Below are 16,374 nucleotides of genomic sequence, written 5' to 3'. Positions count from 1 at the left end.
GGGCAGTATTTCAGAAGCACAACCAGTGCCATAGCTACACTAGGGCAAGGGGTGAACCTGAGCGTGGAAGGGATTATCTTACCAACTAAACAATAGTTGCAGAGCCTTTTATAAGAGAGTGCAGTGATTTGGTGTTACTATGTGGTCCAGGTGATTCCTGTTCCTAGAAAGACCAACTGCAAAAAGAGAGTGTGAAGAAAACTGAAGATAGACAGCTACTTCAGATGCTTATATTTTCCTTATTTTCCACACTGTACTGTAGATTCTGGGGTGGACTGAAATTCCTTGTAAATATAAGACCTTGTCAGGGTTTGGCATGGTGACATTATATAATCATAAAGCACTTAGTCTAAAGAAGCAGAAATATTTTTTGAGACAGGGTTTCTCTGTGTATCGTTGGCTATCCTGGACTTATTTTGTATACCAGGTTGTCCTCAAACTTACAGTGATCCTCCTGCCTCTGCTTCCTGAGTGCTGGAATTAAAGGCATGCGCCACCACTGCCCAGCAAGAAGCAGAAATATTTAAACTACACACATTTTGAGAGTGTTTTTAAATGTTGGGGAGCCTGTGTCAGTACCGTTTTTATTGCTCATGTTCCAGATATTGAAATGTAAATTCCATTGAGAGAAAGCTGTGACCAAACCACGAAGCATTGCAATTAAACAAGCCAAATAATATAAAAATCAAAGTTGCATAGCCTGTCATCATTTTAACTTTCAGTATATAATTTCTTTTTAATTAAATTAATTTATAACAACAACTGACTAGATTAAAAAAAAAAAATCTGGGGGTAGCTCATCTCAACAATATGACAAGAGAATCCCTGGCACAAACTAGAAGTTACATGTTATACAGAGAACAACTGTGTGCAATCCAGTAAAACATGTGTTCCTCTTGTTCTCTCAAAGAAAGAAAGGCCACATAGAAGAGAGGCATCTGCAGAGCACAGAGAACTGTTGTGCAGTTGCGCTGCTAGAAACGGTATCTTCTATGGAGTATGTGCCCTCTCATACAGAGGCTGTGTCCTATTTCTATAGATACTTGTCATGTCTCTATGCAGACTATATCTTGTCTTTACAGAGCCTCTGGCCTCTTCCAAGGCTGTGTCCTCTCTGGAGGTTGTATCGAGTGGTTCTCAGACTGTATATCAGTTGTACAGTGTCTAACCGGGACACATTCTCCCATCATGAATTCTATAAACTCTTGAATCTGAATGAGTTTTCTCCCATTGTGCATAGTTGGGGATTACATCTTGTTTCAAAATTATGTGGCTTTTTCTTACTTAGAGCAACGTATTATGGAAAAGAACTTAAAGAGCTTAAAGAATTATTCATAAATCTTGCCCTTTGCATGTTTTATAGATACTATCCAGCAACAACTTTTCTTCCTTTTCTCACTTATGGACACACATACACACACACACACACACACACACACACACACACACACACACACACACACGGGCATGGGCATGTGCATACAGGACCTTACCTCTTCCACAGTTATCTTCATCACTTCCATCTACACAGTCATAAATTCCATCGCACAGCCATCGAATTGGAATGCAGTATGCTTTATTTCTGCATTGAAACTGATCTTCCTTACATTCTATCACACAGTCTGTCTGTTCAAACACAGTGGGCACACATCAGTTTTCATTAACAATGATAGAATCACAGACAATGTAAACATGACATTCACAATAGTGGATGTTTGCTGTAAAGAGAGATTCTTTTTATTTTCTCTTAATGAGTGCAACTTCTACAACTAACAGTGTGCTTTAGGATAGAGATAGCATGTAGGTCCTTCTATTTGCTGTAGAAATTATATTCCTGGATAACATACGCAGAACATAACACATAACTATAAATAGCCAAAAGCAAAATTCAAAATTAATTTTTGCATTTGCTTTTTAAACTCAGGTCATGTGATTCAAAGGTTTTAATCAAATGATAGACTTTACCTCATCGGAACCATCAGCACAGTCAGATTCTCCATTACATTTCAAAGATGCTGACAGACATCCACCACTGGCACACATGTATTCACTTGATGAGCAAGCAGGAAAGGCTAAACAATTATAAAGCTGAAGTTTAGATTAGATATAGCAAAAAGAAGTAACTGATTTAGAAGGCAAAATATATAAGAGAATATGAGAACATGAATTTGTGGACAAACTCAGAATCATGGCTTATGATATTTAAAAATGAACAACAACTAGCATTAAAGACCATTTACATTGTGTTTTACACTACTATTTTACTATAGGGAAAGCCCTTCAAAGATGTGAAGTGTTATATACACAACAAGCTAAATAAACAAGATATATCATTGCGATCATATTCTATTAATCATGAAGAGTTAAGTGAGGGTCTCACAACTATAAATTATTTTTAAAAATACATTTTCATGGCTACTTGCTGTCCTTCCTCTGAGTGCCACCAGGTCTCCCCCTCCAGGGGACATGGTCAAATATGAGGCACCAGAGTACGTGAGAAAGTCGTATCACACTCTCCACTCAACTGTGGAGAATATTCTGACCATTGGCTAGATCTGGGAAGGGGTTTAAAGTTTACCTCCTGTATTGTCCTTGGCTGGTGCCTTAGTTTGAGCGGGACCCCTGGGCCCAAATCTGCCTATCATATTGTTCTACCCTATGAGAATATATAGGGGGACATAATCCCCCTCAGGAACAGTCATAGGGGAGGGGAATAATGGGAAAATGGGGGGGAGAGGAATGGGAGGATACAAGGAATGGGATAAACATTGAGATGTAACAAGAATAAATTAATAAAAAAAAATAATGTAAAAAAAAAAAAGAAAAAAAAAAAAAAAGAAAAAACATGTTTCCAAAATAAATGATGACATAATAAAGAAAGTTGGAATATATTTTAGGAAAGGAAAAAAAATACATTTTCAAATATATAAAGCAGAAAGTGAAATTTTGTCATGGGCTCTAGTGATATCCGTTTGAACATTTTTCTCTTTAAACTTAAAGATAGAATTTGTGTAGTTAACCAAGCTTATAGAATTTATAATTGCTTCTCTTTACGGTTTTTTTTTTTTTTTTTTTTTTTTGGTTTCTCCAGATAAGGCTTCTCTGTGTAGCTCTCATCATCGTAGACTTAACTCTATAGACTAGGCTGGCCTTAAGCTCAGAGAATCATCTACCTCTGCCTCCCCACTGCTGTCATTAACGGCATGTATGATCACCATGACTTTGTAATTGACCTATCTAGAGAAGCATTGTATGCTTAATGAGTATGTTGGAGAACCATTTTTACAGAAGAGAAATGTATGAATTAAATTGTTTTTCTACACCCTGGAAGATTTTCTAATTTTCCTCTGACTTGGTATGAGACATAAAATACAAATAAAATGCATGTGCTTCTCAGCTGGCTGAATCTAACTGCTGATGACTGTTCCAGGGCTTCATTGTCTATGACAAGAATTTGATCATGCAGTCATTTTGGTTTAAGAGAGACCAATTCCAAGATGTATGGTAAGGGAGAAGAACCAGAAATCAAAACTAGGTGCTTAGTGCTTGGATTCCATATGTAAGGAGTGATCTTATCTGGCAAAATAACTTTGAAACATTGGAAAAAAACACACACAGATTTTCTTTTCTTTACAGATACTCCAAATGATCTGTAAACACCTCTGCAGAGTGTGCCTGTGTTAACAGTTTTCTGGACATCACTTCATTTGGTTTAAATTCTATCAAATTAAAACCAACTATTAAGTCGGACGCTCTCCTCTAACTTTACCTGGTTCGCAGTTTTTCTCATCTTCTCCGTACTGACAGTCTTCATGCCCGTCACAAGTCCATTTGCCTGACAGGCATTGACCGTTCGAACACTGAAATTGATCTTTGGAACAACTTGTTTCACAATTTTTCTGTCAAGTATAACATAATTAAATAGATGATTGGATTAGATTTTCAAAGAAACATTTCTTCAAAGTGGAAATAAAACTAATGTTTATAAGAGCTTAGAATCCACAAAAATCTGCATATGATAAATCATGTGCTGATTTCTGGACCATGGATATGACAGAGTAATGACAATTTTCCCCTTTCCTGTACAGATATTTTTCTTTTTCAATTTTTAAAAATTATATTTTAAAATTAAAATATAACACACCATTTCTTTCCTTCCCTTTCCTCCCTTCAACTGCCCCCATGTGCCTCCCCATCCCCACCCCTCACTTCCTCTTAAACTTATAGCCATTTTTTCTTTAATTATCTTTGTGCTCTCTTCAGGCCAATGAGTTCAACTACACACATGTGCACATACAAATGCACACATAAATAAAGAAATTAAGCCTGCCTTTACAAAAAAAAGGTTATTAGTTTTTTTGTACACAATACAGAGAAAATTGTCCTTTGTGTAATAACACCTCTAGAGTTGAAACTGCTTTTTGCAAAATAAGTCTTGGCACTGCTTGGGGTAAAAGAAAATTTTCATTTTTTCCTGTCTTATACTGACATTAATGCAACTTAGGAAAGTGTCTTTTTTATTCTATCTAATATTAGTTGCTGCCAGATATATATTTTAGACTTGCTATTCAAGGCTGATATCAGTCACACAGATTAGGAAGTCCTGAACTTAAATATAAAATTAAATTACTAGGATATTATCCATTGAGGAAAGAGGCCAGCAGGGATCAACACATCTCTGCTGAAGAAGATGAGGAATACAGAGTGTAATACTACAACAGAACTCTTCCTTGAGCACAGTAGATCAACCACCCTCTGCCTTCAGAGTGCTGAGATTAAAGGCATGCACCACAATACCTAATTCTTTTCTTTATTTCCTTTCCACTTTTCTATACTTCCTTCTCACAAGTTGGAAGCCTCGTTATTTCTGGTTTTGTTCTGAGCTCACCGTTCCCTTTATCCCACTTAACATCAGGCTTTTTTTTAATCTTTGTACACTTACTGATGCTCCCTTCCTCTTCAAACTGTACATTTTGTATTTTTTCCTTGTTCAGTTTGTTTCTTTTCATTATAAAACTATACAATTCAGTTTATATAAGACTGACCACTAATAACCACTGAAACGCAGTCAACACTAGGCTTTCTTGAAATCTCTTGTCCAAACACAACCCAAAACTCTTCAATTTAGCCTAAGGCAGACTTTCCAGACAAGCAAGAAGCAGTTACATTATTTGCCAAAATATAATAAGATGTGTCTAGGCCACATACTAAAATTCTCTTCTGAAACCAGTTGAGCTAGGTCCCTAAGGGACAAACCAGACTCAATGCCACTGTCTTCTATGCTCCCACTAGGATGGTCTATAAAGCCCTGTAAAATGTCCAATTGCTTTTCTAGCCCAAAGTCCCAAATATTCTATATTCCTTCAAATAAAATCATGGTCTCATCTATCACAGCAACACCTCAGTCCCTGGTACTTACTTCTCTGCTGTGAAGAGACATCATGACCATGGGATCACTTACAAAGGAAAACCATTAATTGGGCCTGCTTTACAATTTCAGAGATTTAGTCCATTAATATCAGGGAAGAAGACATGACAGCCTGGATTCAGACATGGTGCTGGAGGAGGAGCTGAGAGTTCTACATCTGGATTGGCAAACAGCAGAAAGGGGCAGGAGGGGACTGCCTTGAGCATCTGAAATCTCAAAGCCCACTTCCAATGATACAATTCCTACAAAAGGCCTCACCTAATAGTGCCATTCCTTATGGGCCTATGGGGCACATTTTCATTCTAACTATCAAATGCACATGGATTCCTTTTTTTTTTAACCACTACACTGGTTTCTGTAGTGGCTGCATGAATTACCTCTCACACCAGTAAGGCATGAGTGTTCAGTTTACTCCACATTCCGGTCAGCTTGAGCTGTCACTTAAAAAAAAAAAAGGGGGGGGGATATTCTGATAGGTTTAAGATGAAATCTCACAGCAGTTCTAATCTACATTTCCTTGATGGCTAAGGACATTCGACCTTTCTTACAGTGTTTCTTGGTCATTTGAGTTTCCTCTATTGAGAATTCTTTGTTTATGTCTATACCCAACTTAAACTTGTTAATTTTTTGGTATCTAGTTTTTAGTTCTTTCTATATTAGAGATATCAATCCCCTTTCAGATGTGTGGTTCATAAAAATATTTTCCCATTTTTCAGCCCTCTAATTTATCCAAATGTTGGTGGTGTCTGTGGTGAAGCTGCACAGTCTCATGTGGTACAGTTTATTAATTGCTCATCTTACTGTATGTGGTAATGGTGTTGTGTCAGAAAGTCTTTTCCTGTGCTAGTGAGTTCAAGGCTATTCTCCATATTCTTTTCTATCACGATCAGTTTATCTAGCCTTATGTTGAGTACTTTGACCCATTTGGAGTTGAGTCATGTGCCTGGTGATAAGTGTGGATCTGTTTGGATTCTTCCACAAGCTGTCTCCATCCTGCTTGAACAGCACCAATTGCTGAAGATTCTGTCCTTTTCCAGTGTGTGTTTATTTATTCTTTATCAAACGTCTGCTACCCATAAGTATGTGGATTTATGTCTGGGTCTTCAATTTGACTCCATTGATTGCCTTGTCTGTTTCTATGCCAATACTGCTGTTTTTATTACTATCGATTTATAGTACAACTCAAAATCAGGGATGGCGATGCTTCCAGCAGTTCTTTTATTATTCAGGATTGTTTTTGATGTGCTCTTGTTGTTGTTGTTGTATTCTTTGCTTACCATTGTTTTTGTTTTTTGTTTTGTTTTGTATGTGTGTATTTCTATATGAAGATAAAAAACTTATCCTGTCAATATCTGTGTTGGAAACACTGTGCTGGGATTTTGATGGGGATTGCATTGTATATGTAGACAGCTTTGGATATGGTGGCCATTTTTACTATGTTTATCCCAATAATCCAGGAGAATGAAAGAGCTTAACATCTTCTAACAGGTTCTGCAATTTCTTTCTTCAGAGATTTGAAGTTTTTAATCATGCAAATATTTCATGTGCTAAGGCAGAGATACACCAACATACTTTATGTTGTGTGAGGATATCGTGAAAGGTGCTGTTTCCCGGATTCCTTTCTCAATTTGTCATTTGTATGTAGGAGGACTACTGAATTCTGTAAGTTGATTTTGCTATTTCGTTGAATGTGTTCCTTGGCTGTAGAACTTTCCCCTTGAATTTGGGGGTAACTTGTATATCCCATCATATTGTCCACAATTTAAGCACTTTGACTTCCTCCTTTCCCATTTTCCCCCTTGATTTCTTTCAATTGTCTTTATTGATCTAGTTAAGACTTCATATACTATATTGAATACATAAGGAGAAAGTGGACAACATTGTATTGCTCCTGATTTTAGGGCCATTATTTGTGTTTCTCCCCATTTAAGTTGATGCTTGCTACATACTCGCTGTAACCTGCCATTATTATGTTTAGTTATGTCACTTGTATCCATAATCTCTCCAAGACTTTTTATCATGATGTGGTTTTGGATTTTCCCAAAGGGCTTTTCTGCATCTAATGAGATGGTCATGTGGTTTTTGTTTCAGTTTGTTTATATGGTGGAGTACATTTACTAATGTTTATGTTGAATTATCTCTGTATCTTTGGGATAGAGCCTACTTGATTATTCTAGATGACTGTTTTGGTGTATTCTTGGATTCAGTTTTCAAGTATTTTATTGAAAATTTTTCATAAAGTTCATAAGGAAAATTGGTGTAAAATTTGCTTTTTTTCTTGTGTCTTCATGTGGTTTAGGTATTGGGGTAACTGTGGCCTCACAAAATAAATTGAGTAATGCTCATCCTGTTTCTATTTTGTGAAATAATTTGAGTAGAATTTTTTAAAACTCTGGTAGAATTTTCCCCAGGGTGTTTTCTTCTTCTTCTTCAATAGGGAGACTGGTAATACTGCTTCTATTTCACTTATGATTATAGGTCTTTTTAAATTGCTTGTGTTGTCTTGAATTAATTTTGATGAATGGTATGTATTGAGAAAATGACCTATATGATATTTTGCAATTTTATGGAATGCAGATATTTAAAGTATGTTCTTATGATTCTCTTGGTGTCTGTTGTTAAGTACCATTTTCATATTTCTTAATTTATTAGTTTGTATCTTGTCTCTCTGCTTTTTAGTTAACTTGGAATAGTGTTTCTTTTTTCTTTTTATTATTTATTTATTTTTGTTTTCAATACAAGGTTTCTCTGTGTAGCCATGGCTGCCCTGGACTTGCTTTGTAGACCAGGCTGTCCTTGAGCACACAGCAATTCACCTGCCTCTGCCTCCCGAGTGTTGGGATTAAAATCATGTGCCACCATAGATAAGGGTTTCTTGATTTTTTTGATTTTCTCACAGAACCAACTCTTTGTATCACTGAGTCTTCATATTGTTTGCTTTGTTTCTATTTTATTGATTTCAAGCCTGGGTTTCTTATTTCTGTTGCCTACTCTTTTTGGGTGTCATTTCTTCCTTCTATTCTAGAGCTGACAGGTGTGCTATTAAGTTGCTACAATAAAATCTCAAATTTTAAAATGTACACACTTAGTGCTATGAACATAAAACTGCTTTGATGTTGTCCCACACATATGGGAATGTTTTGTATTTATATTCATTCAATTCTAGAAAATTCTAGAAAATTTATAATGGCATTTGGCTCAAACATTTCTGTTTAGTTGTTGTCTGGATGACCTATTTATTGGTGACAGTGTCATACTGAAGTTTTCAACCATCAGTGTGTGAGGGTCACTATATGCTGTAATACTGTTTCTTTTGTTTGGGCCATAGATTGAAAGTTCCTCTTGATGAATTTCTCTTTTCATGAGTATGTTAGTGGTTTCCCTTTATTTCCTAATTTGTTTAGGTTTGAAGTCTTTCTTGTCAGATATTTTGGTCTTTTACAGTGTCCTGTATTTCCTGGATTATATTTTTGGTCTGGTTTTCAGATTTAACCTTTACTTTGACTGATGTATCCATCTCTTCTATTGTGTCTTCAATGCCAGAGATTCACTCTGTGGTTCCTATTCCAGTTTCTAAATTTTTCATTTCCTGATTTCCCTCAGGCTGGATTTTCTTTATGATTCTATTTCTATTTTCAGATCTTAAAAGGTTTTATTCATTTTCTTCCACTGTTTGTGTTTTCATAGATTTCTCTAAGGAATTTATTTGTTTGTTCTTTAAGAACCTTTATCACATTCAGAAAGACTGTTTTAAGTACTTTTACACATACTGCAGCTTTGTTTGTACATTCAGGGTGGGCAGGATGTGAAACAAACAAGAAGTATGTGGGGAGGTCCATACTGTCCTCCATCTTTCTCCTAGCGCTCCATCTCTACTCATCGCTTTTCCTCTAAGCTGATCCTCTTACCATTTAGCTATTTGTGATTTAGGTTTTCCTTTAAGGCACATGCTCTTGAATGACTGTGGAATGATTTGTAATGGTGGTCACTTCCATTGTTCAAGTAAAGTTTTCCTTTAGAAGTCAGAGAAGACCACACATACCATTTTGGAAATCCCTCACTTCACCATGGTAGATAAATGAGCGTGACATTCACCCATCTCTGGTTTGAACATTGGTTTTTAAGAAGCTGTTCTGGCCAACGTATCTTCCTGAACTGATATTTTTCTCATGTACAATAATTTCTATATTTCGCAACCTGCACTTTTTCATCTCTCACAAATGGTTTAGCTGTCTCATAGCTATGGACATGGCCAGGATGAAGAAGGTAAATCATTGCTGTTCTTTCCAGTTTAATCCTCTGGTAGAAAAGAAAGCCATATTTCCTAACTTTTATTTATGCTGATAGATGCTTATTAGACTTCCTTCTATATCATTCACATTTTTGTTCCTATATTTCCTCAAATATTACAGAATTATTACTTACCAGAGCCTTTCATAGGTGATAATAAAGGGGGTATTTCTTGTATTTTATGAACTCACAGACTAATCTAAATTACCACTATCTGAACTAAAGGGAAATGCAAATCAAAACAATTCTGAGATTCCATCTTACACGCATCAGAATGGCTAAGATCAAAAACTCAAGTGACACCACATACTGGAGAGGATGTAGAGAAAGAGGAACACTCCTTCATTGCTGGTGGGAATGCAAACTAGTACAAACACTTTGGAAATCTATCTGGTGCTATCTCAGAAAACTGGGAATAAGGCTTCCTCAAGTCCCAACTATTCCACTCCTTGGAATATACCCAGAAGATGCTCCAGCACACAAAAAAGATATATGCTCAACCATGTTCATAGTAGCCTTATTCATAATAGCCAGAACATGGAAACAGCCTAAGTGTCCCTTATTAGAAGAATGAACAAAGAAACTGTGGTACATTTACACTATGGAATGCCACTCAGCTATTAAAAACAAGGAATTCCTGAAATTTGTGGACAAATGGATTGAGCTAGAAATGATCATAATGAGTTCATCCAGAAGCAGAAAGAGTCAAATGGTATATAAACACTTATATCTGGACACTAGCCCAAGGGGCATGTCCCATGAAAGTCTTCCCTTACCAGGAAAGTGGGACAGAGGTGAGTACATCCTATTGGAACTCTAGGTGAGAGAAGTATAGGAGAATTGGGACATAGAAGGATACAGAAGGTCCCAGAAACCTACAAGAAAAAAACATTATGACAGGCAGATCTGGGTTGAGGGGTCTTGCTCAACCTATGGCACCAGCCAAAGACTATATGTGCAGAAAATTCAAACCCCTACCCAGATCTAGCCAATGGACAGGACATTCTGCACCCTTGAGTGGAGAGTGGAGACTGACTTTAACACGAATCCTGGTGCCCCATATTTGACCACGTCTCCTTGATGGGGAGGCCTGGTGGCACTCAGAGGAAGGATAGCAGGCTACCAAGAAGAGACTTGATACCCTATGTGCATATACATGGGGGGGAGGTCCCCCTCAGTTACAGTCATATGGGAGGGGAGTAGGGAGAAAGTGGGAGGGAGGGAGGGAGGAATGGGAGGGTACAAGAGATGAGCTAAAAATTGAGATATAATATGAATAAATTAATAAAATATATATATAAAAGAAAAAATCACAGATTGTTAAGAAAATAATTTTGGATCTTTTTAAAATTATTATTTATTTATTTTTATTTTTACCTACACATTTATGTTATTATACACATATACAATGAACTACCTAGAGCAAGAAGAACCACTAAACTATCAGAAATTATATAAATGTTACATTCATAGTATTTTGGCTATTCCTATTTTGCAGACCTGAAGAAACCCATCTTTCCTAAATTGATGAATATAAAATTCTGAATGTAAATCAATAATCTATCATATTTCATCATTATCAACTTAAAACATCTATCTAGACCTTAAAACATCTTAACCTCTAAGCAACTAAGTTTACTTTAAACTTAAACGATCTGGTCTTCAATCTTACCAGAGACATGAGAAGGAATACAATTAATTACCTGAGTAGGCAAGGAATGCAAGTAAACAGCTTCCCAAATGAGAAGTTGACAGAGACAGTTTGATTCCTGAACAGTCACTCAAAACTCTCCATAATGTTGGAGCATCATTAACCTGTCTCATTATCAATGAATCTTTAAAATAATAATAATAATAATAATAATAATAATAATAATAATAATAATAATAATAATAATAAATCTTTAAATGGTATATTCTGTATGTCTCTGAGGTTTTTGGAGATCTTATGTAATTCCCTTACCTTATCTTTCTCCAGAATCATATCTATCTGTTGCACCTAAGATGTATATTGTTGTGATAAAAATAGACTAGTAATTGATATAACTGTGATCTGATCAACTAACAATTAACCTGCATAACTTACTTACCCTAAACAGCCTGCAATAGCACTTTCAAAATGTTGAAAGTAAACCTTGTATTATAATTGAGTTGTAAGGCTACAATATCGCATATCAGAGCAGAATTCTTCACACACTGTGTATACACACACACATATATATACACAGTGTGTGAAGAATTAAATTTGAATTCTATACCAATGTATCTAAAATTAAACTTATTTTGCATCTTGGATCTTTTAGAAAAGGCATCTCAGAGAAAGTTTTATTAGAATTGGATCTTTCTCTGTGTCAGGATAGTGTGAAATACAAGGCACATGAAGGCAGTGATACCTAGTGACGTAAATATTTATAGCATTAGAGAAAGAGTTCTGCGCTGCTGGTGAAAGAAAGAAGTCAGGCTGAAGCAGAAGGACTGCCATGAGTAAGAGCTCACAGTGGCTACAGAGTGAGTACCAGGCTAGTTGGGGATACCTAACAAGCACAGGAAGATCCAACTTACCCTCATCAAAATGAGACTTCCAGAATGTACTGAGTGAAAGTGAACCTCCTCAGCTAACCCTAAATCTCAGACAACACTCTCTGGTTGTCACTATCTCATCGCGGAGGCCCTTATTTTTGGTCTATATAGTATACTTAGTTTCTTCAGTATTGAAAAAGAATGTTGGATTTCATTAAAATTCTCTCCTGTTCTTATAAAAATGTATCATTTTTGGTCATTTTGGTCATTTTGTGGTCGCCTTTAATTATTGTTATTGATCCACAGATATCAAATAACTCTTGCAACCCTAGAATGAACACCTCTTGACTATTGTGAATAATTTCTGTAACAGGCTATTGGATTTAGCTTGTAAGTATTATGGTAACGACTTTTGTATTTATGCTCATAAAATATGTAGGCTTAAAGCTTTTTATGGTCATGTCTTTTTCTGGTTATGACATATAATTAAGCCCCACATACAGAAAAGTCATACATATTTATGAACCAAGAATTTAAATCCATTCCATGATTACAATAACTATTTGAAAAACATTCCTAGACTTAGTGAATAGTTATATTAGCATCATTTAACTAAAATTAATTAATGAAAAATTGGACCAATGTTTCTAGGATTTTGACAATAGAGAAGGTGGGTCTTCTAGATGTTTTCTAATATAAAATGTTAAACTGAAATGAATTACTGCGTGGTGTTGTGTGTGTGTAAATTTATTAGGACTTTCTATTTATTATTTTAAATAATTAATAACATAATTTAATCAACCACAGGTTACTGTCATGTGCATATTATGATCATCAACATTTCACAATTCATGTTTCTTCTGCCCTTAAAATAATTATATTTTTTCCTGTGTATTTTAACACAACAATGGCATTGCAAGTTTAACAGTACCATATAATAAATAAGAATTCTGTATGTTTAAACAATATAAAATATCTTTATTTAATTAAATATATTATTTGGCAAAATGAAGATTCACCGTAGGTCTATAGAATGAGGTAGGTACAACTATACTTATATTGAAAACTGTTTCCTATTCTTTCTTTTACAGAAATATTATTAATTGCTTAGAATGTTTATTTGTCCTTTTAAAAAGCCCGACATTCTGAGTTTCTGTAATATTTATTCTTTGTAGATTTTGTAAATATATATTCAATATATTAATCTTCCTTTACTAACTCCTATTCTTGCAAGTTTTTAAAAATTATTTATTTTGATTTAATATCTATGAATAATTTGCCTTCATGTATGTAGAAGCATCATGTGAATGCAGTTTCAATGAAGACCAGAAGAGCTAGAATTTCTTGTGGCTGTAGTTATAAGAAGTTGTAACCAAATGCTGTTTACCAAGGAGACATCTCTTTAGTTTCAACTTACATTTTCTTAAGAATGTTAATATCTTAACAAACCTTAAAGTGACTTTTGAGATGTTATTTTTAAATAATATTATGAACTCATGGATTTTACACCTATTGTGTTTTAGTCCATTGTAGCACTTTTTTTTCCAGATACTGTACTAGTTCCCTTTGTCAGTCAAGCCCTTTCAAGCTTGTCTCTATGACCTATGGTCACCAACCCTGTAGTCCTGTGTGATCCCATCCTAAGGTGTTATTAACACTTCATGGTGTGAGGTTCTTTTCTCAGACCTAGAATTACATGTCCCCTATAGTAGCCCCACTTCTAATAAGTGAAAAGTGATATTTATAAACCACTATGAACAGTTGAGTGAGCCTGCATTTCTCTTGGTTTCCTACTGTTTTTAGAGTTAGATGGTTTAGAGAAAAAGAGAAATATTAAGCAGGATCTCATACTGATTTTTTATTATTTTATTTTATTTTATTTTATGTAGCCGTATTTAGTATCAGACAACCTAAGTTCAATACCCAGAGCCCACATGGAGGAAGCACAGAACCAACTCTCCCTGGTTGTCTTCTGACCACATCCATATTGTGGCATGTGTTTTCTATCCTTCTATGTGCAAAAAATAGAAAGGAAAGAAAAGAAAAAAACAAATAAAATATAATTTAAAAATTCAAAGATAATTCTTTATGTAGCCAATAGAGAGATACACTCGACATATGATTAAGAGAATCTAAAGTTTAACATTTAGTTCATATTGTTTTGAGAAGATATTATTAACAACATAACAAGGAGTATATATTTATAGAGAAAAATTACAATTCTCCCAACTTTTCTACTTAGTAGTAATATAATCATATACACAACTGTCCTTTTTAAATTTCTGCTAAGTTTTCTTTTTTATCAGTTGCTTCACTGTCTTTTATCAAACAAAACACTAGTACAGACTTTAAAGAAAAAATAGAATTTACTGTGCATTGCACTGTCTGTAAATGAAGACTATATTAAAGAAATATTTCTTTAGAGTATTGCCCTGAAGACACTTAGTAAATAGAAATACATTCAGCCAGGAAAGTACTGTGCCCAAAAAACTCAGTGAATGAGATGAATGCTGTTAATAAATATATTTACTTTGAAGTGAATAAAATTTTGGAAAGATTTACACTAAAATTAGATTTTAGATTCTTCTTATATATTTTGAACATCTAATAACAACAGGCAACAGGAAGTCATAGGGCTCAAGCCATATGTTTAAAGTTTCAGAAGCATGTCAGGAAAGCAAGATTAAAAATGGAAACATTGACATATCATGCATAAGTTTACATGAAATATATTTCCTGACTTGGGAATATTTAAACCATTTTAAATGATGGGTTGTAAATAAGTATGTGATAAATCAGTGTAAACCATATAGTCACCTTGTAGAATCTTGTTTAAACGTTTAGGTTTTGTTTATGATTAACACTTGAGCTAAATGGATATTTTCCAGCTTCTCCTGATATCCCTTTACCACTCAGAGGTTCAGGTTTACAGGCCTCGAAGTGAGAACTCACACACACTCTTGGCCAAATCTTGTGTTCCTACCTGTGATTAGGATGAATTTTCCAAAATGGTTTCTGTTCTTGTAAGAATGGTGGAACACTGGGAAAACACTACATTGTACGCACTGCTACATAAACAGGAGAGGTATGTTGTCCCTCTCCCTCAGTCATGGAATCAGATGATGTCTACGCAAGTTAGGCTTGATGCAGCACCCTCTGAAGCTGTAGGGAGGACCCTCTACAATCTAAATTTGATGCAATGATTTCTATGTATGGCAAATGCATGTATTTGCTGAGGAGACAACAAATATCTAAATCAGTACTATATGAATAAAAAAGCAATGACTCCTCTCAAAAACTGAAAAATTCTGTTATTCTTGGGCTCATTCAAATTACCTGTATCCTCCCACATAATTAAAGTAAGAAGATTCTTTAAAGTGATCATTCCTGCACTTACCTTGGGTGGTATAAGAAAAAAAAACCTTGTATGATTTCAGTATGATTAGTTTTAAAATTCATGGAGTCATGTGATACATAGCAGGCTAGACTAAGCACAATTCAAGCTTACAGAGTTGTCCACAGAACTTATTTCTTCCTTTCACCCAAAATATAGGCCTTATAATAAAGATTGTGATGCATCATCTAAGGAAAGTTTAACCCATGGTTTTATGAAAATAGATGAGCCACAGTGAAGGTTATAAGACTGTAGGCACTGAAGAAAGACTTTTAAGTGCATAAAGTGTTAGCAAGAGTTGTAAATACTTCAGCAAAATTATAAACAAATCCGCAGGTGGTAAAGACACCAGCACCATAGAAGAGGTTTTCCAACCATCCTATTTCTTGATCAGATATTTAACTGTGGAGGTAAAACAGACTATAAAATTAGTTGTCAGTTGTAGCACAGTTATTCTGTGAGGTCTGTACAGCATAACACAGACACTAAAAACTTACCTCAGAGCACCAAGACCAGGTGCCCTCCGGAGCTGTCCTTGGTCACATTTCACATACTGAATGAATATAACCTCACATGAAACCTGATTTACCTTTTCTGTTCACAGGGATCCCTACCTCATCAGAGCCATCAGCACAGTCAAACTCTCCATCACACCAGAACCTTGATGAAACACAGTCCCCATTGCTGCAGAGAAAGTCTTTAAGTGTACAAGTCTGTGGCTCTGCAAGAAAACAAGGGGTAA

The 16,374-nt window shown here is 35.3% G+C and overlaps 1 protein-coding gene across 1 annotated transcript in view; it reads right to left on the bottom strand.

Moving 5' to 3' along the window:
* The window catches only part of Lrp1b (LDL receptor related protein 1B), a 1,950,158-nt gene that overhangs the window by 124,427 nt on the left and 1,809,357 nt on the right, over positions 1-16,374 (bottom strand). Inside the window, exons 68-71 of the mRNA XM_051166335.1 lie at positions 16,247-16,353; positions 3,770-3,899; positions 1,966-2,072; positions 1,494-1,626 (exon numbers count right to left, since the gene is read on the bottom strand). Of these exons, the coding sequence (XP_051022292.1) occupies positions 1,494-1,626; positions 1,966-2,072; positions 3,770-3,899; positions 16,247-16,353 (477 nt within the window). The remainder of the gene's footprint in view (positions 1-1,493; positions 1,627-1,965; positions 2,073-3,769; positions 3,900-16,246; positions 16,354-16,374) is intronic.

This window comes from Acomys russatus, chromosome 24, assembly GCF_903995435.1.
Source record: "Acomys russatus chromosome 24, mAcoRus1.1, whole genome shotgun sequence".
NCBI lineage: Eukaryota > Metazoa > Chordata > Mammalia > Rodentia > Muridae > Acomys > Acomys russatus.
The sequence above is the reverse complement of the archived record's forward strand: the minus strand, read 5'-3'. Positions and strand labels throughout refer to the sequence as shown.